General features: G+C 48.3%; 2 protein-coding genes across 6 annotated transcripts in view; one reads left to right on the top strand and one right to left on the bottom strand.

The window, feature by feature from the left end:
• Positions 1-248: 248 nt before the first annotated feature.
• SERPINF1 (serpin family F member 1) lies at positions 249-17,293 on the top strand. Its single transcript, XM_053568664.1, has 8 exons — positions 249-404; positions 6,046-6,137; positions 7,775-7,973; positions 9,286-9,441; positions 9,858-10,061; positions 12,488-12,630; positions 15,875-16,085; positions 16,917-17,293. The coding sequence occupies exons 2-8, from the start codon at positions 6,054-6,056 to the stop codon at positions 17,174-17,176; spliced, it is 1,257 nt and encodes a 418-aa protein (XP_053424639.1). The 5' UTR covers positions 249-404; positions 6,046-6,053; the 3' UTR covers positions 17,177-17,293.
• A 1,046-nt stretch (positions 17,294-18,339) lies between these two features.
• Positions 18,340-22,109, bottom strand: part of SMYD4 (SET and MYND domain containing 4) — a 63,713-nt gene continuing 59,943 nt past the window's right edge. For all 5 annotated transcript variants that reach the window (XM_053568650.1, XM_053568649.1, XM_053568651.1 and 2 more), the window contains one exon: positions 18,340-20,176. In XM_053568650.1, coding sequence (XP_053424625.1) covers positions 20,023-20,176 — 154 coding nt within the window. In that variant the 3' untranslated portion in view covers positions 18,340-20,022. The remainder of the gene's footprint in view (positions 20,177-22,109) is intronic.

Below are 22,109 nucleotides of genomic sequence, written 5' to 3'. Positions count from 1 at the left end.
TTCCACTGGGCTTCCCCCAGTAAGACACTCTTGTCTCCTACCCCTGGCTTGCCAGAGTGCCCTGTGGGGCCAGCTAAATTGTAGGGAGTCCCAGCAGACACCAAGAAAGGCCAAGACTCTGAAGGAAGAGCCGATGGAAAAAGAAAGGTGTGTGGATGTGTGCACCTTGGGGGCATGGGGTGGCGGGGCAGCAGTGGGTTAAAGCTAACACCAGACAATGATGCAATCACAGAATCCAAATTGAGTGCAGGTCACTTTAAGAAAAGAGCAGCTGTAATCTGAAGCCTGTTGGACGCTGGATTAGGAGGCAGCAAAAAAAAAAATCTCTTGTGCTTACTGGAGCCCCCTCAGTGTGCAGGCTTAGAGGGACCCAGGCTGGGAGTGGAGCTGCAGCGGACCCACAGGTAAAGCAGCTCCCTGGCTGGTCTGTCTGTCAGGGAAGGCGGGAGAGGCTCCCTTGGGCTGGGGGCACCAGGGAGAGGCAGGGCACCCCAGGGAGCTAAAAAGAAGGATTCCAGGGAGAGGAGGTGGGGAGACAGTAGCCCCTGTAGTTTGGGGACAAGGGTGAGTAGACGAGAGAGGGCAGAGGGAGTGGAGGGTCTGGAGGTCAGGACCCCGTGATCCCCAAACCCCATAGTACCAATAGCAGAAAAGGCTGGAAAGACTTTTAAATGAAGTGAGTGGGAAACAATGGAGGGGGTGAGGAAGAAGGGGGAAGCTAAACTGTTGGGTCAGATCTGAGCAGCACACTGAGGGAAAGAGGCTCTCAGGGAGGTTTTTGCACCAGGGGCAAGGCGGCCCCTCCTGCAGCCTAGCCCTGGCTTCATGCCCTGGGTTCCCTGCTGCTTTTTCAAAATCAAGCAGTGCAGATTGCAAAGGTAATTTCTCAACACTACTGAGCAGCTGGCCTGCTGAGCCCTGCCCAGGGGCCTGGGATGGAGGACAGCTGGGTCCTTCCATCCAGCCCTCACCCATTCTCTTCTAGCCAGAGACCAATGAGGTCGTGGCCTCTCACAAACAATGCCCACTATTTAACCCCAGTGTTTGGGGCTTGAGGGCTGGGCCACCAGTGCTGGAGAGGAGGGCTGTCCCCACTGCACCCTTTCTGCTTCCCAAGGCAAGCCACAACAAGGAGAGGGTCTGAACCAAAGAAAAGCTGTAGGCTTCCCAGAAACCCCACCACTATCTGGCCCATGCCCGTCTACCAAGAGTTCAGCCCTCAGGCTGGGGGTGGCAACCAGGGAGTTCTGTTCCTAGGGCTTGTTCTTATGGGGTGTGGGGAGTTGCAACTCTGGAGTGACCTAGCTTGACTCATTTAGCTCCCAAGATTTCAGAAAGAATATTGCCTGGGCTTGCTGGGGTCACCATGGGTGGGCCAGAAGAGACCCCCCCCCACCTCCACCCCAGGATCTTCATCCTGGAGCCCAGAAACGGGAGAGGGAGATACTCTTCCCTCTACAATCTATAAGGTCCACTGCCATGTGGCTTGAAGGCTGTGTGACTCTAGAAAAGAGGAGGAGGAGAAAGAAGAGGGGAAGGCGGGGGAGGAGGAGGAGGAATGGTGTTTGTCTCATAACTAGGTTTAATCTGAAACATGTGTATTGGCTTGCATTTATCCTCTTAGCTTGGAATCACAAAATCCCAGTTTTATGTCTCTTAATTTGGGCAATGTGGCACAAATAAAGCCAGACCTTGGCCCACCAGGGAGCATATCTACCTCCTCTCCCTGCCCTCCCCCACCTGGTAGGACAGGAGTCTAGCTTGGATACTGCCCTTTGGACAGCACGGCATTAGTATCCCTGTGTGGCTGGCTAGCCAATGGTAGCCAACCCCAATCCATAGAAGAATCTCTTTGGACAGGGTGTTGTGTGTACTGAGGGGCCCAATGCAGACCCTTACTCACTGTTCTTGTAGGGGGCTTTCAACAATCTCTCCCTGGACCAAGCATGGTGGCTCATGCCTATAATTCTAGCACTCTGGAAGGTCTAGGCGGGAGGATCACTTGAGCTCAGGAGTTTAAGACCAGCTTGAGCAAGAGTGAGACCTCTGTCTCCACTAAAAATAGAAGAATTAGCTGGGTGTGGTGGCAGGCACCTGTAATTCCAGCTGCTTGGGAGGCAAGAGAATTGCTTGAGACCAGGAGTTTGAGGTTACAGTGAACTACAGTGAGGCCACTGCACTCCAGCCACAGCAGAACAACATTCTGTCTAAAAAAACCCAAAAAACAAACAAACCCCAAACAAAACTCTCCCCTTCCCTAATGTCTATGGCTAGAAGTGAAACACTCAAAAGATATGACATTAATATTGTGTGTCCCTGTGTTTAGTCTGGGCCAGCTTTGGACCCGGGTGCCTGCCCCTGCCAGGTTCCCTCACCTTACTTTACCCACATGGTGACCATGATCACCTGATCTGGGGCTTGGGCTTTGTAGGGACTAAGATCTCACCCTCAATGAATCATGAATTTACTTTGTTTGAACACTGTGCCAGGATGACCCCTGTGTCCTGTCTCAATTCCTTGCTTGGCCAGAAGGACTAAAGCCAACATCTTTTCCTGTCGACTCCCTCCCTGCAGATCCAATAAATCACTGTGCAGAGGCTCAGGCCAGGGAGGCTCCTGCCAGCTCTGGGTGTGGCCTGCAGGGTGGAGAGCAGCTGTAAGCCTGGGTGGTGTCTCTATCTCATACTGCAGAGAGCTTTTTCAGTTGTCTTGAGGGAAGGTTTCCCCCTGAGGGGCATGTAGGAGAGCTGCTGGCTGAGAGTATAGGGTTCCGTGGAACTCTCACTCAGAGGTGTGAGCTCCAGATTGGGGTTTAGAAAGAAAGCCGAGGTGGTTCCTGCCTTAAGCTGAGAAAACTCAGAGGCAATCTTTTGTTGCCTTTCACGCTTTACAATATTGTCCACTGGATTATCAGACTTAATTTTAAGGATTTTAGCCAACAATCACATACTGCAACACCACATTTTCTAATCCAATTTGTTCTGGGAAGTCAGAAAAGTATGTGTGCCGTGGGGGTGGTGCTTGTGAGTATATCCAAGGATAATGAAGGGTAACGGTGTGTAAGTGTACTGCCAGCGAGGCGAGGGGTAAGGGAGACAAAGTAGTTCAGATTTTAAGTTCCTGACCGGGCCGTATGGCTAGAGGGAGGACATGGACCACCCTAAGCTCCTGATAGCTGAGGGCTTGTCCTTCTTTCTAACCAGAAGGTCTCTTGGAAGATCTCCTTGGACCACCCCAGCTGCCTTCATTCCCTGCCCTTCTACCTCCCCCACAAGATCCTGACTCCACTCAGAGATGAGGTGAATAGAGGAGGGTGGGGCCCTCGACCCAGACTTCAGAGTTTTCTCTTGTGGTTCAGGTCAGACTACAGCCTGGTCAAATAAGGCGAGGGCTGTGGAGGTGAAGGGACTTGGGTGGTCTTACTAAGAAGCGGCATTAGGCTCGGTGCCTGTAGTTCAGCGGCTAGGTTGCAGCCACATATATAGGGGCTGGTGGGTTTGAACCTGGCCTGGGCCTGCCAGACAACAATGACAACTACAACAACAACAAAAAAATTAGCTGGGCATTGTGGTGGATGCTTGTAGTCCCAGCTACTTGGGAGGCTGAGGCAAGAGAATCGCTTAAGCCCAAGAATTTGAGGTTGCTGTGAGCTGTGACGGCATAGCACTCTACCAAGGGTGACATAGTGAGACTCTGTCTCAGAAAAAAAAAAAAGCAGCATTGTACAAGGCGCAGGGGCTCATGCCTATAATCCCAGCACTCTGAGAGGCCAAGGCAGGAGGATTGCTTGTGCTCAGGAGTTCCAGACCAGCCTGAGCAAGAGCAAGACCCTGTCTCTGCTAAAAATAGAAAAACTAGCCAGATGTGGTGGCACATGCCTGTAGTCCCAGCTACTCGGCAGGCTGAGGCAAAAGGATTGCTTGAGTCCAAGAGTTTGAGGTTGCTGTGAATTACAATGCCATGGCACTCTACCCAAGGCATTAGTAGACTCTACCCAGTCTACTAAGTGAGACTGTCTCAAAAAAAAAAAAAAAAAAAAAAAAGTGGCATTGTTTAGCCTGAAGGAAAGAACGCTCCTGGGTTTTAAGAGCTACTTTTTTTTTTTTTCAGAGACAGAGTTTCACTTTGTCAACCTCGGTAGAGTGCTGTGGCATCACAGCTCACAGCAACCTCCAACTCCTGGGCTTAGGCCATTCTCTTGCCTCAGCTTCCTGAGTAGCCGAGACTACAGGCACTTGCCACAATGCCCGGCTATTTTTTGTTGCAATTTGGCTGGGGCTGGTTCAAATCTGCCACCCTCAGTATATGGGGCTGGCGCCCTACTCACTGAGCCACAGGCACCGCCTCTTAAGAGCTATTTTTTTTTGCAGTTTTTGGCTGGGGATGGGTTTAAACCCACCACCTCCAGCATATGGGGCCAGTGCCCTACTCTGTTGAGCCATAGGCACCACCAAGAGCTATTTTTGAACTAGTAGGGGAAGAGGGCATTCGTCTACAGGGGAGAGGTGGGGCTGTGTGCTCCTAGTTGAAGGGAGATATATTTTGGTCCCAGGATCATTTGAGAGCTTACATATCTCTGGCACTGTCAAGGCATTATCTAATTTAATCCTCATAACAATAGATAAGTACTGTTTTATTTCCATTTACAAGAGATAAAAATTGTGATTTAGAGAGCCAGTAAGACACAACCGAGGCAGGCACAGTGACATGAGACTGTCATCCCAGCTACTCAACTCACTTGAGCCCAGGAGTCTGAGTCCAACCTGGATAACATAGTGAGACTCTGTCTCAAGAAAGGTGAGGGGGGCGGCGCCTGTGGCTCAGTGAGTAGGGCGCCGGCCCCATATACCGAGGGTGGTGGGTTCAAACCCAGCCCTGGCCAAACTGCAACCAAAAAATAGCCGGGCATTGTGGCGGGTGCCTGTAGTTGGAGCTGCTTTGGGAGGCTGAGGCAAGAGAATCACGTAAGCCCAAGAGCTGGAGGTTGCTGTGAGCCTGTGACGTCATGGCACTCTACCAAGGGCGGTAAAGTGAAACTCTGTCTCTACAAAAAAAAAAAAAGGGGGTGGCGGGTGGCACCTGTGGCTCAAGGAGTAGGGCGCCGGTCCCATATGCCGGAGGTGGCAGGTTCAAACCCAGCCCTGGCCAAAAACCACAAAAAAAAAAAAAAAAAAAAAAAAAAGGTGGGTGGCGCCTGTGGCTCAGAGGAGTAGGGCGCTGGCCCCATGTGCCAAGGGGGGTAGCGGGTTCAAGCCTAGCCCTGGCCAGAAACTGCAAAAAAAAAGGTGAGGGGGAGAGGAAGGGGGTTTTGGGGTAATTCCACTTAATGGGCACAATGTAGGGGTTTATGGCCTACCTTTTGGGTGTGAGACACAACTAAAAGAGGAGCTCTACCTAACAAACTCAAATACTATGACCTGGTTATTTGTACCCTTACTTTAAACTGAAATTGCAAAAAAAAGGACACAGAATTGAGATTTAAACCCAGGCTTTCTGACCCTAGACCCTGCACTCCTGACCAAGAAAGGAAACATTCTTGATGTGGGACTATCTGGGAAGGGAATGAGATTCCTTATGAGGCCACGGATTTTAGGCCAGAGAAATTTAAGAATAGAGTTTGAGAATTTAGGGGGAAGAGAGTAGAGGCTGGACCTCCATTCTTGGTATTTGGTGATTCTGATGGAAGAGACCTGGGTTTTTTCTCCATTCTCTTAGGAGACATTAACCCCAAATCTGTCAAATGAGCTGCTAGGCTGTCTCCAGGGAAAAGCCTGGAGCACACAGTGAGGAGCCCACTGGGCCTTCACTGCTCTGGAGCTTTAGGTCTGAAGGTGGGTCCCTTGACACAAGACAGTGAGATGAACGCACAAACTCGTGTTGTGACTGTGGCCTTGAGGCAGGTGGAGGGATGGGAGGACACTGCCAGGAGGGGTCATCGAGCTGGGTTCTGGGTGCCCACTTCTAGGCTGGGGAAGCTGGAAGAAAGGTATCCACCCTAGGGGGCAGGGTGGTGGGTGAGGCCTATGCTTTGTGCTTTTCTTGCAGGACCCAGGATGCAGGCCCTGGTGCTACTCCTCTGGGCTGGAGCCCTCCTCGGGCACAGCAGCTGCCAGAACACTGCCGGTAGCCTGGAGGAGGTGAGCAGTGGTTGGAATGGGGGTGGCATTGGCATTCCCAGGCCCCCCGTAGTGGGCAGCATGGGGGACAGGATTGGGAGTTGGGCACCCAGGTCACATGGAGGGAAGCCTATGCTAACGGTGGGGAGTAGTGGGCAGGCGCCTGTCACATGAGGGAAGGGCAGCTGAATGTAGTAGCTGGAGCCCTGGACTTGGTTGTGAGGTCTGAGTTTGAATTCTGCTCTACCTTTCACTAGCTCTGTAAGCCTCGGGGGGTCTTAGGTCACTCTTACCTGTGTTTCCTTACCTCCAAGAAGGAGGGTAAAAAAATGGGACAGGTCGGCGCCTGTGGCTCAGTGGGTAGGGCACTGGCCCCATATACCGAGGGTGCCAGGTTCAAACCCAGCCCGGCTAAACTGCAACAACAACAACAAAGAAAATTAGCCGGGTGTTGTGGTGGGCACTTATAGTCCCAGCTACTTGGGAGGCTGATGCAAGAGAATTGCCTAAGCCCAGGAGTTGGAGGTTGCTGTGAGCTGTGATGCCACAGCACTCTACCGAGGGTGATAAAGTGAGACTTTGTCTCTTAAAAAAAATAAAATGGGACAAAATACCCATCCTTATGGTATCCTCTGACCATTCATTTATTTATTTATTTTTTGCAGTTTTTGGCCGGGACTGGGTTTGAACCCACCATCTCCGGCATATGGGGCCAGCGCCCTATTCCTTTGAGCCAGGTGCTGCCTATTCATTTATTTCTCATTTACTGAACACCTATTCTGTAGGTCCTGGGGATGGATGGAAATACAAAAGACTTAGGTACTCAATCTTTTGAGATATTATACATTGACAAGTATGAAATGAAGTAACTCAAATGAAAAGAACTAGCAAAGAGCCTGGCAGGTGATAAGTAGTTAAGTAGTAGCTGACTCTGACAAAATGTCAGAAAAGTAAACATTTCCTTCAGGTTAGAGTAGTCAGGGGAAATCTGTGATCGAGCCAGCCTGGGTAATAGTGAGACTCTGTCTCTATAAAACAGTAAGAAAAATTAGCTGGGCATGGTGGCACACATCTGTAGTCCCAGCTAGTCAGGAGGCTGAGGTGGAAGGATTGCTCGAACCTGGGAGTGGAGGTTGCAATGAACTATGATGACACCACTGTGCTCTGGCCCAGGTGACAGAGTAAGACCCTGCTTCAAAAAAACAAAACAAAACAAAAAAACTGTTGAAGGAGGAGACAGCTGACCAGGGCCATGAAAGACATGTGGCCTTGGGGTGGGGGTGGGGTCTAGGCAGAGGCCTGGGAGTAGTAAGCAAGGTTGAGCAGACGGTGGCCTAGTTTAGCCTGAAAACAGGGTTTCTTGAAGGTTCCTTGCCATTATTTAAAAAAATATGTCACAGGCTTATAGCTCACAGTTTGCAAGTGTTTAAACCTGGCCAGCTAATCGCTCTTCTGGGCTGCCTCTCCCCATCAGAGAGCTCATGCATAGTCGGAGTGCAAACTCATTCTAACATTAGGCTGAATGTACCAAAATTAGAAAGGACAGCCTCAAGGGGCCAGAACGACAACACCATGCAAAGCCATGAGGAGTCAAGTTCTTCACTGCTGATCTACACTGGTCCTTGTACTCAAATCCAGGACTTCCTGTCTCCTGCCAGGACTCCCTGGACCCCCATGGCACAGGGGTACCAGTGGAGGAGGAGGACCCCTTCTTCAAGGTCCCTGTGAACAAGCTGGCAGCAGCTGTCTCCAACTTTGGCTATGACCTGTACCGTGTACGATCCAGCATGAGCCCCACAACCAACGTGCTTCTGTCTCCACTCAGTGTGGCCACAGCTCTCTCTGCCCTCTCGCTGGGTGAGTGCTCAGATGCAGACGGCCCTGGCCAGACAGACCCACAGGGCCCCACCCAACCCCTGCATGTATGTGGCTCTCTAAGACTTGAAGATACTTCAACTCAAGGATGCTGGCTGGCCCCAGAGGGTACCTGTCCATGGAAGTGGGATGTTGAGGGCTGCACACATAAGATTTCCTCACTCCCTGGGTGGGTGCTGGGCACCACACATGTGAAGACCCCCTCTTGACATGATGACTTCAACACTCATTCATTCATCGCTCTTGTTTATTTTTATTTATTTTATTTTTTGACACAGAGTCTCGCTTTGTCACCCTTGGTAGCACACAGCAATCTCAGGCTCTTGGGCTCAAGCCATTCTCTTGCCTCAGCCTTCTGAGTAGCTGGGACTACAGGTGCCCGCCACAACGCCTTGCTGGTTTTAGAGGCAGGGTCTTGATCTTTTTTTTTTTTTTGCAGTTTTTGGCCCGGGGCTGGGTTTGAACTTGCCACCTCTGGCATATGGGACTGGTGCCCTACTCCTTTGAGCCACAGGCGCCACCCCAGGGTCTTGATCTTGCTCAGGTCTCAAACCCATGAGCTCAGGCAATCCCCCCGCCTCGGCCTCTCAAGTGCTAGGATTACAGGTTTGAGCTACAGCACCTGGCCCTTCTTTTTTAGTTTTCGGAGATAGAGTCTCACTTTGTTGCCTAGCCTAGAGTGCCATGGCCTCAGCCTAGCTCACAGCAACCTCAAATTCTTGGATTCAAGGGATCCTCCTGCCTCAGCCTCCCAAGAAGCTGAGACTACAGGCACCAGACACAACGCCTGGCTATATTTTGGTTGTAGTTGTCATTGTTGTTTGGCAGGCCCGGGCTGATTTCCAACATGCCAGCTCCAGTGTACGTGGCCGGCGCCCTAGCTGCTGAGCTACTGGCACTGAGCCCATTCATTCATTTCTTAAATGAGCTTCTGTGTGCCTGCCAGTCATCTAGGTTCTGGGGATATAGCTGCTCAGGGAAGGCATGGGCTTCCCCTCACTGGGGTCATAGCTGAGTTCACAGAGGAAACTATTAAACAGGAACTGCAAAATAGTCTATTCCTGCCCTCATCTCTTCTTAGGCCTGATGCCTTGAATCTACTTTAGGAAAATCTCTAAGGATACAGTCACTATTTCTTCCATTGCCTTCAAATTCTGAGCCCATCAAGAATACCTCCAAAATCAGCCTACTCAGGCTCTTAGCAGATAAAAAGAATAAGAGTATGGGTATCCTTGTCCTGGGAGAAGACCCTGGTGGGCAGTTATCAAGGTTCATGCCCTTGTCTCTCTGGCAGGAGCTGAGCAGCAAACAGAATCTGTTATTCACCGGGCTCTCTACTATGACTTGATCAACAACCCAGACATCCATGGCACCTATAAGGAACTCCTTGCAACTGTCACTGATGCCCAGAAGAACTTTAAGAGTGCTTCCCGGATCATCCTTGAGAAGAGTGAGTTGCCTTTCCAGCCGGTGCTGCCTGAGGAGTGTGGGTTCTGTGCTCCATGCTGGGGGATTCTTTCTAAACAACAGGTAATGGATACCCAGGCCAGGCCTGGCCCTGGTGGGCAGGAAGAGCCCTGTGAGCCCAAAGAGGATCAGAAGCAGGAAGTGACTACAGGAGACAGTGCCCACAGTGGGAGCGGTGGGGAGGGCATTCATGTGAAGAGGAACAGCAGTGAGCGAATTCTGTTGTTCCTTGTCCAGGGCCTGGGGATGGCAGTAGACATTCTAGCAAGTCATGGGAAGACACTAGGCAGGAAGTCTGGGCCTGTTGAGGGCTAAACCAGAACCTAAGCCTGGCATGCCTTCAGAGAGAGGATGCTGGTTTCCTTCTCATACACTGACATCTACTCTGCCTCTTCTCAGAGCTGCGGATAAAATCCAGCTTTGTTGCTCCACTGGAAAAGTCATATGGGACCAGGCCGAGAATCCTGACTGGCAACCCTCGTGTGGATCTTCAGGAGATTAACGGCTGGGTGCAGGCCCAGATGAAAGGGAAAATCGCTAGGTCCACAAAAGAAGTGCCCAGTGAAATCAGCATTCTCCTTCTTGGCGTGGCTTACTTTAAGGGTGAGGACTTCTCTACTTATTTTTTTTTTTTTTTTTTTGTGGTTTTTGGCCGGGGCTGGGTTTGAACCCGCCACCTCTGGCATATGGGACCGGCGCCCTATTCCTTGAGCCACAGGTGCCGCCCCTCTCTACTTCTTTTTTGACCAGGGGTGGGTGGCAGGGATTGGTGGGGGTGGGGTGGGGCTGGGAAAGGCAAGTCAAAGACCTTGCCCAACACCAACGCAGGTGGCTCTGAGAACTGCATTTGCCTGAAGCATGTCTGCTTGTCATCAGATGTAAAATAAAGCAGGTATCTACAAAGTGTGAGAGGCTTGTGGAGGAAGAACAGCAGAGAGGGGAAAAGAGTGAACACCGGGCCTGTCTGAAGCTAGGCACTGTGTTAGATTTCTGGCTTTTGAATCAGCTCTGCCTTTACTAGCTCTAGCACTCTGCACAAGTTTTATAACGTTTCTGAGCCTGTTTTCTATTTATTTATTTATTTTTCGAGACACAGTCTCACTGTTGCCCTGGATGGAATGCTGCTGTGTCGTCATCAGAACTCACAGTAACCTCTAACTCTTTGGCTCACGCCATTCTCTTGCCTCAGCCTCCGAGTAGCTGGGACTACAGGTGTTGCCACCACAACCCCAGCTAATTTTTCTTTCTTTTTTTTTTGCAGTTTTTGGCCGGAGCTGGGTTTGAACCTGCCACTTCCGGTATATAGGGCCGGTGCCCTACTCCTTTGAGCCACAGGCGCCACTACCCCCTACCACCCCCCAGCTAAATTTTCTATTTTTGATAGAGATGGGTCTTGCTCTTGCTTAAGCTGGTCTTGAACTCCTGAGCTCAAGCGATCCACCCACTTCAGTCTCCCAGAGTGCTAGGATTATAGGTGTGAGCTACTGTATCCAACCTGCTTTCTCATTTTTATTTTATTTCACTTATTTCATTTTATTGACAGGGTCTCACTCTGCCACTCTGGGTAGAGTGCCATTGCATCATAGCTCAACAGCAACCTCAAACCCTTGGGCTCAAGTGATCCTCTTGCCTCAGCCTCCCAATGCCTGGCTAAGTTTTCTATTTTTAGTAGTGAAAGCCTGGGCTTTCACTCAGGCTGCTCTTGAACTCCTGAGCTCAAGCAATTCTCCCGCTTTGGCCTCCCAGAGTGCTGGGACTACAGGTGTGAGCCACCTGGCCAGCCTGTTTTCCCATCTTTAATGTGAGGGTAATACACATTACTTCATAGACACCTTATATATGTTGTCTTTTATTTTCATAATGACCCTAGAACTGTAATGAGATCACGACAGGTGCTGAACATGCTTTTAGACTGTGCTGATGTACCCAGAGATCATTCCACAGGCCCAGCATGAGGCCAGCCCCATTCAGATAAGGCCTTGTGTGTGTGCAGTTGGGCAACATCCTCCTGAAAATGCTTGGTAACTGTCCATCAGGCAGCAGTAAGAGTGGACTCTTAAGTGCTTAGAGAAAAGTCTGCAGGCTTCCTACTCTAAGCACTGATCTCCAGTGAGAGAACCGTTACAGGTCCAGTATGTTACAGGCCACAGTAGAGGAGCTTGGTCATCAGCTCACTTTGTGAGTGTTGCCAAGTCACTTCACCTCTTTGGGGTTCAGGACGTTTTTAGCTATAAGGGTGATCAGAGGATCTCAGAGATCTCTTCTTGCTGTGACCTCCTTTGAGTCTGTCTCACAGAAACACTGCTATAGCAGTGTACACACTTTTACTTTTTTTGTAAGCTATCATAGAACTGCATTGACAAAATCAACTTATTTCCATTTGAGTTTGCTTGTGGGAAGTATAAGGTTCTGGAAATGTTGTGGTCCAAACCACCTATGCTGATGTAAAGCCATTCCTTGATGTGTCAGAGGCTCTGACAACTAAGATTCCTTTAATTGGGTTCTTTTTCTTTCTTTTTTTTTTTTTTGCAATTTTTTTTTTTCTTTGGCCAGGGCCGGGTTTGAACCTGCCACCTCCGGTACATGGGGGCTGGCGCCTTATTCCTTTGAGCCACAGGCACCGCCTTATTTTGCTTTTTTTGAGACAGAATCTCACTCTTTTGCCCAGGTTAAGCATGCCATCACATCATAGCTGACAGCAACCTCAAACTCCTGGGTTCAAGTGATCTTCCTGCCTTAGCCTCCAAAGTAGCAGGGAGTGCAGGCGCCTGCCACCACAGAGCCCAACTAATTCTTGTACTTTTTTTTAGTAGAGATGGGTTTCCTCTTGCTCAGGCTGGTCTTGCACTAGTGAGCTCAGGCAATCCACCTGCCTCAGCCTCCCAGAGTGCTGGGATTATAGGTGTGAGCCACCACGCCCGGCATAGAGTGGGCAATTTTCAATAATATACTTTGGAGACATAGCATGGTCCCACTGCCTCTCTGGTCTCCTGGGACTCAGGGTACTCACTCCATTCATTTCATTCCAGGGCAGTGGCTAACAAAATTTGATTCCAGAAAGACTTCCCTCAAGGATTTCTACTTGGATGAAGAGAGGACTGTGAGAGTCCCCATGATGTCGGACCCTCAAGCTATTTTGCGCTTTGGCTTTGATTCTGATCTCAACTGCAAGGTCTGTAGGGGCAGGGTGGGTGGTGGGTGCAGGGAGAGGACACAGAGAGGCAAAATGGTGCAGTGGAAACAGAATGACCTTTGAGGTCCAACAGTTGTCTAATTTTGCCTGCTATTTGACTCTGGGCAAACTAAAAACATCGCTGAGCTTTTCCTTTCCTTTCCTTTTTTTTGAGACAGAATCTCACTTCGTCACCCTTGATGGAGTGCCGTGGCGTCATAGCTCACAGCAACCTCAAACTCTTGGGCTTAAGCTATTCTCTTGCCTCAGCCTCCTGAGTAGGTGGGACTACAGGTGCCCGCCATAACGCCTGGCTTTTTAGAGACGGGGGTCTTGCTTTTGCTCAGGGTGGTCTCAAACCCGTGAGCTCAGGCAATCCACCTGCTTCTGCCTTCCAGAGTGCTTTCTTTTTCTTAAAATGGGATAAGGGAGGCTGGCCATGGTGGCTTGCACCTGTAATTTCAGCACTTTGGGAGGCCCAGGTAGGAGGATTGCTTGAGACCAGGAATTGGAGACCTGGGCAATACAATAAGACCCTGTCTCTATAAAAAAATTAAAAATAGGGTAGTGTGGGCGGCGCCTGTGGCTCAGTCGGTACGGCGCCGGCCCCATATACCGAGGGTGGCGGGTTCAAACCCGGCCCCGGCCAAACTGCAACCAAAAAAAAAAATAGCCGGGCGTTGTGGCGGGCGCCTGTAGTCCCAGCTACTCGGGAGGCTGAGGCAAGAGAATCGCTTAAGCCCAGGAGTTGGAGGTTGCTGTGAACTGTGCCAGGCCACGGCACTCTACCGAGGGCCATAAAGTGAGACTCTGTCTCTACAGAAAAAAAAAAAAAAAAAAAATAGGGTAGTGCCTGTGGCTCAGTGAGTAGGGTGCTGGCCCCATATGCTGAGGGTGGTGAGTTCGAACCCAACCCTGGCCAAACTGCAACAATAAAAAAAAAAAAAAAATTAAAAATAGGGCAGCGCCTGTAACTACTGTAGTGAGTAGGGTGCCAGCCCCATATACCAAGGGTGGCGGGTTCAAACCCGGCCCCGGCCAAACTGCAACAAAAAATAGCCAGGCACCTGTGGTCCCAGCTGCTTGGGAGGCTGAGGCAGGAGAATTGCCTAAGCCCAAGAGCTGGAGGTTGCTGTGAGCTGTGATGTCACAGCACTATACCGAGGGCAACAAAGTGAGACTCTGTCTCTGCAAAAAAAAAAAATATATATTAAAAATAATTTAAGAATAGCTAGGCTGGTACATGGTGGTACATGCCTGTATTCCCAGCTACTCATGAGGCTGAGGTGGGAGGATCACTTGAGGTCAGAAGTTTGAGGGTACAGTGAACTATGACTGGGCCACTGCACTCCAGCCTAGGTGACAGAGCAGGACCCTGCCTCTTAAAATCAAAAATTGAGGGTGGCACCCATAGGTCAGTGGGTAGGGTGCCAGCCACATACAGCAAGGCTGGTGGGTTTGAACCCGGCCTGGGCCAGCTAAAACAACGACAATTGCAAAAACAACAAAAAAAAGCTGGGCATTGTGGCAGACACCTGTAGTCCCAGCTGCTTGGGAGGCTGAGGCAAGAGAATCGCTTAAGCCCAAGAGTTTGAGGTTGCTGTGAGCTGCGACACCATGGCACTCTAACCAGGGTGACAACTTGAGATTCTGTCTCAAAAAAAAAATAATTAAAATAAACAAATAAATAAACAATTGCAGTGGGGGATATTCATAAAAACTTATCCTCTTAGGGTTTGCTGTAAGGATTAATAAGGTATGTGGAATGGGCACCCAAACGTTGTTTCTATCTTCTCCTTTGTTTTTTTTTTTTTGAGACAGAGTCCCGCTCTCTCTCCCATCTTTAATGTGAGGGTAATACACATTACTTCATAGACACCTTATATATGTTGTCTTTTATAGACATCTATAAAAGACAACATATATAAGGCTAGAGTGCGTGGCATCATCATAGCTCATAGCAACCCCAAACTCCTGGGTTCCAGCAATTCTTCTGCCTCAGCTTCCCAAGTAGCTGGGACTAGAGGGACCTGCCATACACCTGGCTAATTATTTTTTTTTTTTGCAGATTTTTTGGCCAGGGCTGGGTTTGAACCCACCACCTCTGGTATATGGGGCCAGCGCCCTACTCCTTTGAGCCATAGGCGCTGCCCAGCGGGGTCTCATTCTTGCTCAGGCTCATCTGGAACTCCTGAGTTAAAGTGATCCTCCTGCCTTTTCAGAGTGCTAGGATTACAGGCATGAGCCACGGTGCCTGGCCCTCCTCTTTCTTTTTTCTTTTTGAGACATTTTATTTCTAGAATTCAAAGCCAATCTTTGAAGAACCATCATGACCTCCAAATCATTGGCATTCTAAAGCTTTCATGTGTACCTGACTTCTTTTAATTCTAAGGTGGTAGTTCTTAATCTTTTATAGGCCATAAATTTGTGAAGCTGACAGAAGTGCCTGAAACATGTGAGGGTAATGCCATGTGTGCACATGTATACACTTCTGGGGGCTCTTGAGGCCCCTCACACCGTTTATTCCAGGAACCTTAGGTTAAGACCCCCAGTTCAAAGGACCCATTTTATTGCTGCTCTGGATTGCTGTGCCCACTGTCCCCATTTCTAGTCTGGTGCTTTCTATAGATCAGATGATTAGTAAATGTTGGCAGGTAGACTTTGGGAGTAAACAAAGACCTGAAGTTTAATTCTAGCTCCCTAGAACCCTGTGAAAACATTCAGCAGATAACTTCAGTTGGTAATAGGCAGAGGTAAGAAAAGACAACAGTCTATTTTTTTTTTTTTTTTTGTAGAGACAGAGTCTCACTTTATGGCCCTCGGTAGAGTGCCGTGGCCTCACACAGCTCACAGCAACCTCCAACTCCTGGGCTTAAGCGATTCTCTTGCCTCAGCCTCCCGAGTAGCTGGGACTACAGGCGCCCGCCACAATGCCCGGCTATTTTTTGGTTGCAGTTTGGCCGGGGCCGGGTTTGAACCCGTCACTCTCGGTATATGGGGCCGGCGCCTTACCGACTGAGCCACAGGTGCCGCCCAACAGTCTATTTTTTGAAAGAGCATAAGGTAATGACTTGTTGCCAGAATGCAGTAACTTCTGGGGACAGTTGTTAGACAGATTAGAGACTGCCAGAAAAATGATCCCAGGGCCCCACCTTAGAAGGGAAGCGAGCTCTTAGGGTATGTCTATATCCCAAGGTTCCTGGGCTATAAAGGATTAACCTGTGTTTCTTCTCTCTTGTTTCAGATTGCCCAGCTGCCCTTGACTGGAAGCATGAGTATCATCTTCTTCCTGCCTGGGAAAGTGACCCAGAACATGACCATGATAGAAGAGAGCCTCACCTCTGAGTTCATTCAGGACATAGATCGAGAACTGAAGACTGTCCAAGCAGTTCTGACCATTCCCAAGCTGAAGCTGAGTTATGAAGGCGAAGTTACCAAGTCTTTGCAGGACATGAGTATGTTTACAGGATCCCCTTTGTTCTTGGTGGATGGGATTGAGTCTTTGAGCTTTAGTAGAGAGAGGGTCCTGCTCTTGCTCAGGCTGGTCTCAAACTTCTGATCTTAAAAGATCCTCCTTGGCCTCCCAGAGTGCTAAGATTACAGGTGTGAGGCAACATGTCCCACCTGAGCTTTCTACTTTGCTAAGCAGAACTCAAGGGCTCCATGACTTTTTAGGTGTCCATGGGTGATGCCTTAATTCTAAGAGTGCTGGAGGGGAAGACTGAACTGTTTTCCCTAATAGACTCATTCTCAGTCCCATGAGTATATATCCTGTAATAGGGTCTTAGAATGCTGTCTCTAACACAAATCTGTTTGACGTGATTTTTTTTTTTTTTGAGACAGAGTCTCACTATGTCACCCTTGGTAGAGTGCCCTGGCATCACAGCTCACAGCAACCTCAAACTCTTGGGCTTAAGCGATTCTCTTGCCTCAACCTCCCAAGTAGCTGTTGCTCATCACAACACCCGGCTATTTTATTTTTGTTGTTGTAGTTGTCATGATTCTTTAGTAGGCCCAGGCTGGTTTCGAACCTATCAGCTCTGGTGTATATGGCAGGCACCCTAACCACTTGCTATGAGCGCCAAGCTAGTTGATGTGGTTTCTAATCATAACCTCACTTGCTGTGTGCTCTTGGGCAAGTTACTTAATCCTCCACTAGCTCAGACCTCAACATACTTAAAAAAAGTGAAAAGAGGTGCTCCACTCCTGGCTTGATTAAGATGATATTCTCCCTTGGGGAGTTGGGTAAGGCAGGGTTTAATGGAAATCTCTCTCCATTTCTGCAGAGCTGCAATCCTTGTTTAATTCACCAGACTTTAGCAAGATCACAGGCAAACCTATCAAGCTTACTCAGGTGGAACACCGGTCTGGCTTTGAGTGGAATGAGGATGGAGCAGAAACCACCCCTAGCCCAGGGCTCCAGCCTTCCCACCTCACCTTCCCCCTGGACTATCACCTTAACCAACCCTTCATCTTTGTACTGAGGGACACGGACACAGGAGCCCTTCTCTTCATAGGCAAAATTCTGGATCCCAGGGGCACTTAATCCTCCAATTTAATGTTCCAATACTCTAGAAGAAGAACACTCCAGAAGGATGGCAGATTATACATTACATGGAGGCTGCCCCTATGTTTCAATGTATACAATAAAAGAGCTTTATCCTTAACTTTTGTTACTTCTCTTCCTATTTTGAGCTATGCTAAGATTATAGGACAATAAATTGCCCTTTAGGATTTTCCTAGTTGTATACTTATAGCTTGGTTTTATCTAACGGTGCAGAAAATCACCATTTATAAGAACTTTTAATTATCTGTGTTGTGTGACGCAGGCACTGCTCTGCTCTGGGGGTGTTTAGGTACTAGGATCACTAATCCTCCCAGGAAGGTGTTTCCTGCACACCCTTAAATAAGCCAGACTTTCGATTTTTGTTTCTTTTTTGGAGATGGGGCCTCATTCTATTGCCCAGGCTGGAGTGCAGTAATGCAATCATAGCTCACTATAGACTCAAATTCCTGGGCTCAAGTGATCCTCCTGGCTCAGCCTCCTGAGTAGTTGAGACTACAGGTGTGAACCACTAGGCATCCAGACTTTAGGTTTTAAATGCAAGTACATTCCTCAAACTAATGTCATATTAACAATATGGGCTAGGGCGGTGCCTGTGGCTCAGTGAGTAGGGCGCCGGCCCCATATGCTGAGGGTGGCGGGTTCAAACCCAGCCCCAACCAAACTGCAACAACAACAACAAAAAAAAATAGCCGGGCGTTGTGGCGGGTGCCTGTAGTCCCAGCTGCTCGGGAGGCTGAGGCAAGAGAATCGCGTAAGCCCAAGAGTTAGAGGTTGCTGTGAGCCGTGTGACGCCACGGCACTCTACCCAAGGGCGGTACAGTGAGACTCTGTCTCTACAAAAAAAACAAAAAACAAAAAAACAAACAATATGGGCTAAGATAACACATGGAAAGATAAGGCAGGTAATTTGTAACTACAGGAACTAATTTTACAGAAAGAGACCTGGTGTGTAAAGATTCTACACATACTCTTTTTAAGGAAGTATGCCTATTTTACAAAATATAATAGAGCCTTTTTTTGTAACTTTTTTTTTTTTTTTTTTTGTGGTTTTTGGCCGGGGTTGGGTTTGAACCCGCCACCTCTGGCATATGGGACTGGCGACCTACTCCTTGAGCCACAGGCGCCGCCCAATAGAGCCTTTTTTAGGAACATGAAACATGCCACGTGTTTGGAGAATATGGAATTGTTTGTAGGACTACATTTTATTTTTCTTAAAAAAGTTAGCTTTACCAAAAAGAATCACACTGGCCACTCCTTTGCCACAATGAATTGTTAGAAAAGAGAAAGGAAATTGTGCCTTCCCTTCATTTAACAAATGTTTCAGTGTTAACTTTATTCCAAACAGCTTCCTGAAAAGCTACTGCCAGGCATCTTCAGGGCTACTGATTTCCTGATAATAATGCCATGGTAACCAACAGGCAGTTCTTGGGCATGGCCAGGGTGAGCAAACTCTTGAAAGCAGTGTAGACCCGGCATTCTTTCCCACTAATGCACCTGAACCACCTGGTCACCAGTGGTGTTACAGCAACCAGAGTTTAGAACCAGAGAATCCTGCAACCTTCGACCAGGATGGGGTCTGGATTATTTCTACATATCCCAATGGAAGGGAACAATCATTCTTACCTTCTGTCTCTTGAGTTTGAAACCACAAACAGCAATGTCTATACCTTCAGTATTTTAAGTCTCTCTTCCCACTACCCAGACAGTCTATGTTTCATTTGTCAGCCTGGAGAGGTCTGATAGAAAACAGTAGTTTCTTTTCAGGCTTGCCAACAAATAGAATAATTCAGAAAGGGGGCACATGTATTATAAAGTCGTTACTGCAAGTTTGATTTTATTAGCGTTTGGTCAGCGAAGTCTGTTAAAAATATACAAGGAGGGCGGCGCCTGTGGCTCAAAGGAGTAGGGCGCCAGCCCCATATGCTGGAAATGGTGGGTTCAAACCCAGTCCTGGCCAAAAACTGCAAAAAACAAACAAACAAACAAACAAAAAAAACCCCTCTATCTTAAAAAGAATTAAAAAAGTATACAAGGAAAGCCAGAGAATAAAAACTGGAAAACTGGTAGACAATTTTTTTTTTTTTTTTTTGTGGTTTTTGGCCGGGGCTGGGTTTGAACCCGCCACCTCCGGCATATGGGACCCGCACCCTACTCCTTGAGCCACAGGCGCCACCCAAACTGGTAGACAATTAAAAAAATTAAAATTGTCATTCCAGGAAGAAATTGCTCAACAATAAAATGGCTCCATACTTATTTCCCTATTCACAGTTTATACTCCATCAGTTTTAACAAAGGCTTTGCAGAAGCTAGATACCATAAGTGTGTCTCTAGAGGTAAGCAGCCTTACTGATTCCTTGCTTTATAATTATTTTTCAATTACAAGACTACTACTAAGAGTTTAAGTTCCCACTGGAGTGGTACACAACATTTCATTACAACTAGAAACCATAGGAATGTTCCAGGGAAACAGACTATCATCATTTAGAGGTGGAATCTAGCCAAAACCCCAGGCTAACATCCAGAAGTCTGCAGATCAGCTAAAATTCTTTTAAAGGACTTGGACTCTCCAGACACTAGTTTTAAGTCTTTTCTGGGAACTGGAAGTTTTTACTGGAGGACAGTTAACTATTTCAGGAAACATTCATCAAAACAGGCGAGTGTCTCTCTCCAACTGCATGCTTTCAGAGTCCTGCCTGCCCCTCACATCCTAGGCTCGGGACTGTCAGGAAGTCCTGTCTTTCCTGAGGACAGCTTAGCAGAGGCAGAGCTTCTTTAACTCATCTTCTATAGGCTTCTTTCCTGGGGGTTGAAGTCCCCTTGGGTTCCTACATTAAAGGTCTCACAGGGATGGGTGGCAAGTCTATTAAACAGGATTTCATCTTTTGGAGCTCCTGGATCTCATCATTCCAAGGGCCACAGTGCACCAATAGAACTTTTTCTGCCTTTTGTATAGTGTTCAGAGCTTCGGATACTGCAAACCTGAACCAGATGTAAGAGGAGTTAGTTCATTCATTCAGTAAAGCAAATACTGATTAAGGGCCTACATACATGGTGAAGAACAGAGTTATACGAGATCATTTCTGTCCTCAAGCATCTTATAATGAAGAAGACACTTTCACAAACACACTTAAGGCAGAGTTTGAGAAAAAAGTTATATATATAAAAAAAGAGGTATAGACTATAGGATCCTGAAAAAACAGGCAAATTTCAAAGCTTTCAACTGATATTTACCCCAAGGTTTATGCGGCAGTTTTTTTTTTTTTTTTGTTCTTTTGAGACAGAGTCTCACTTTGTTGCTCTTAGTAGAGTGCTGTAGTGTCATAGCTCCTGGTAACCTCAAACTCTTGGGCTTAAGCAATTCTCTTGTCTCAGCCTCCCAAGTAGCTAGGATTATAGGTGCCCACCCAACACCTGGCTATTTTTAGAGATGGGATCTCACTCTGGCTCAGGCTGGTCTCGAACATGTGAGCTCAGGCAATCCACCCACCTTGGCCTCCCAAGTGCTGGGATTACAGGTGTGAGCCACTGCACGTGGCCCCAGTGCAGCAGTTTTTATCTTAGGTTAACCAAGTTGACCTCTGACCTAACTCTGCAGCCCTTTCTCTCTGGTCGAATGGGCTGCCTCTACCCACTATTCATAATCCTAGGTTTAAGCTTAAAACACTTTCTCATACCAAGGTACACTAATGACAATTTTACCAAGATATTCCATCCAGAAATACTGAAATTAGGACCTTCCAAATGATCTCCAGCAAAAATGGATGAGCCATCAGCTCATCAACCTGTTGCTCTTTGCTTTTTTTTGAGACAGAGCCTCAAGCTGTCACCCTGGGTAGAGTGCCGTGGCATCACAGCTCACAGCAACCTCCTCCTCCTCCTCTCCTGCCTCCACCTCCCAAGCAGCTGGGACTACAGGCACCCGCCACAACGCCCGGCTATTTTTTTGTTGCAGCCATCATTGTTGTTTGGCAGGCAGGGCTGGATTCGAACCCGCCATCTCAGGTGTATGTGGCTGGCGCCTTAGCTGCTTGAGCCACAGGCGCTGAGCCTGCTCTTTGCTTTTAATCTTTAAAGCAGGGTTTCTCAACCTTGAGACTATTAACATTTTGGGCCAGATACTTCTTAGCTGAATTGGGGATGTTCTGTGCATTGGAGGATATATTATATATATATATATATTTTGGAGACAGAGTCTCAAGTTGTCGCCCTGGGTAGAGTGCCGTCGTGTTACAGCTCACAGCAACCTCAAACACTTGGGCTTAAGAGATTCTCTTGTCTCAGCCTCCGAAATAGCTGAGATTACAACACCCGGTAATTTTTTTTGGTTACAGGTGTCATTGTTTAGCTGGCCCGGGACGGGTTTGAACCCGCCAGCCTCGGTGTATGTGGCCGGCGCCCTATCGACTGAGCTATGGGCACTGCCGCAGTGGAGGATATTTTAACAGCACCTCTGGCCTCTACCCACTAGATGCCCCCCTAGCACTTCCCCTTCCACATAATGACAATCAAAAGTATTTCCTAGGCCAGGTGTGGTGGCTCAAGTCTGTATTCCTAGCACTCTGGGAGGCTGAGGCAAGAAGATCACTTGAGCCCACAAGTTTGAGATTACTGTGAGCTATGACACCATGGTACTCTAGCCTGGGGAAACAGGGTGAGCCTCTGTCTCAAAAAAAAAAAAAAAGTTTCCAGACTGAGTTAAATGTCATCTGAAGGCAAAATCACTCCTGGTTGCAACAAATGCTTTAAAAGAAATAGGATGCAGATTAGGGAGAAGGCAGAGACCCTGGAGTTGAGGGTGCTGGAAATGAGAGAGTCAAGGGAGGTGTGATTAGCCAGAGAGGAATGAAAAGGAGGCCAGTACTGGTGGGGGTGGGGGTGGGGCTGCCTGGCAAGTTCTCCCTGGGAAACTCAC

This window comes from Nycticebus coucang, chromosome 18, assembly GCF_027406575.1.
Source record: "Nycticebus coucang isolate mNycCou1 chromosome 18, mNycCou1.pri, whole genome shotgun sequence".
In the NCBI taxonomy this organism is placed as follows: Eukaryota; Metazoa; Chordata; class Mammalia; order Primates; family Lorisidae; genus Nycticebus; species Nycticebus coucang.
This window is presented reverse-complemented; position numbering and strand designations above follow the sequence as displayed.

Bases quoted from the DNA above. Each gene is read 5' to 3' on its own strand.
- SERPINF1 (XM_053568664.1), top strand. From the start codon at position 6,054: ATGCAGGCCCTGGTGCTACTCCTCTGGGCTGGAGCCCTCCTCGGGCAC. The intron at 7,974-9,285 runs GTGAGTGCTCAG...TCTCTCTGGCAG, and splicing joins TCTCTCTGCCCTCTCGCTGG to GAGCTGAGCAGCAAACAGAA. The intron at 16,086-16,916 runs GTATGTTTACAG...CCATTTCTGCAG, and splicing joins CAAGTCTTTGCAGGACATGA to AGCTGCAATCCTTGTTTAAT.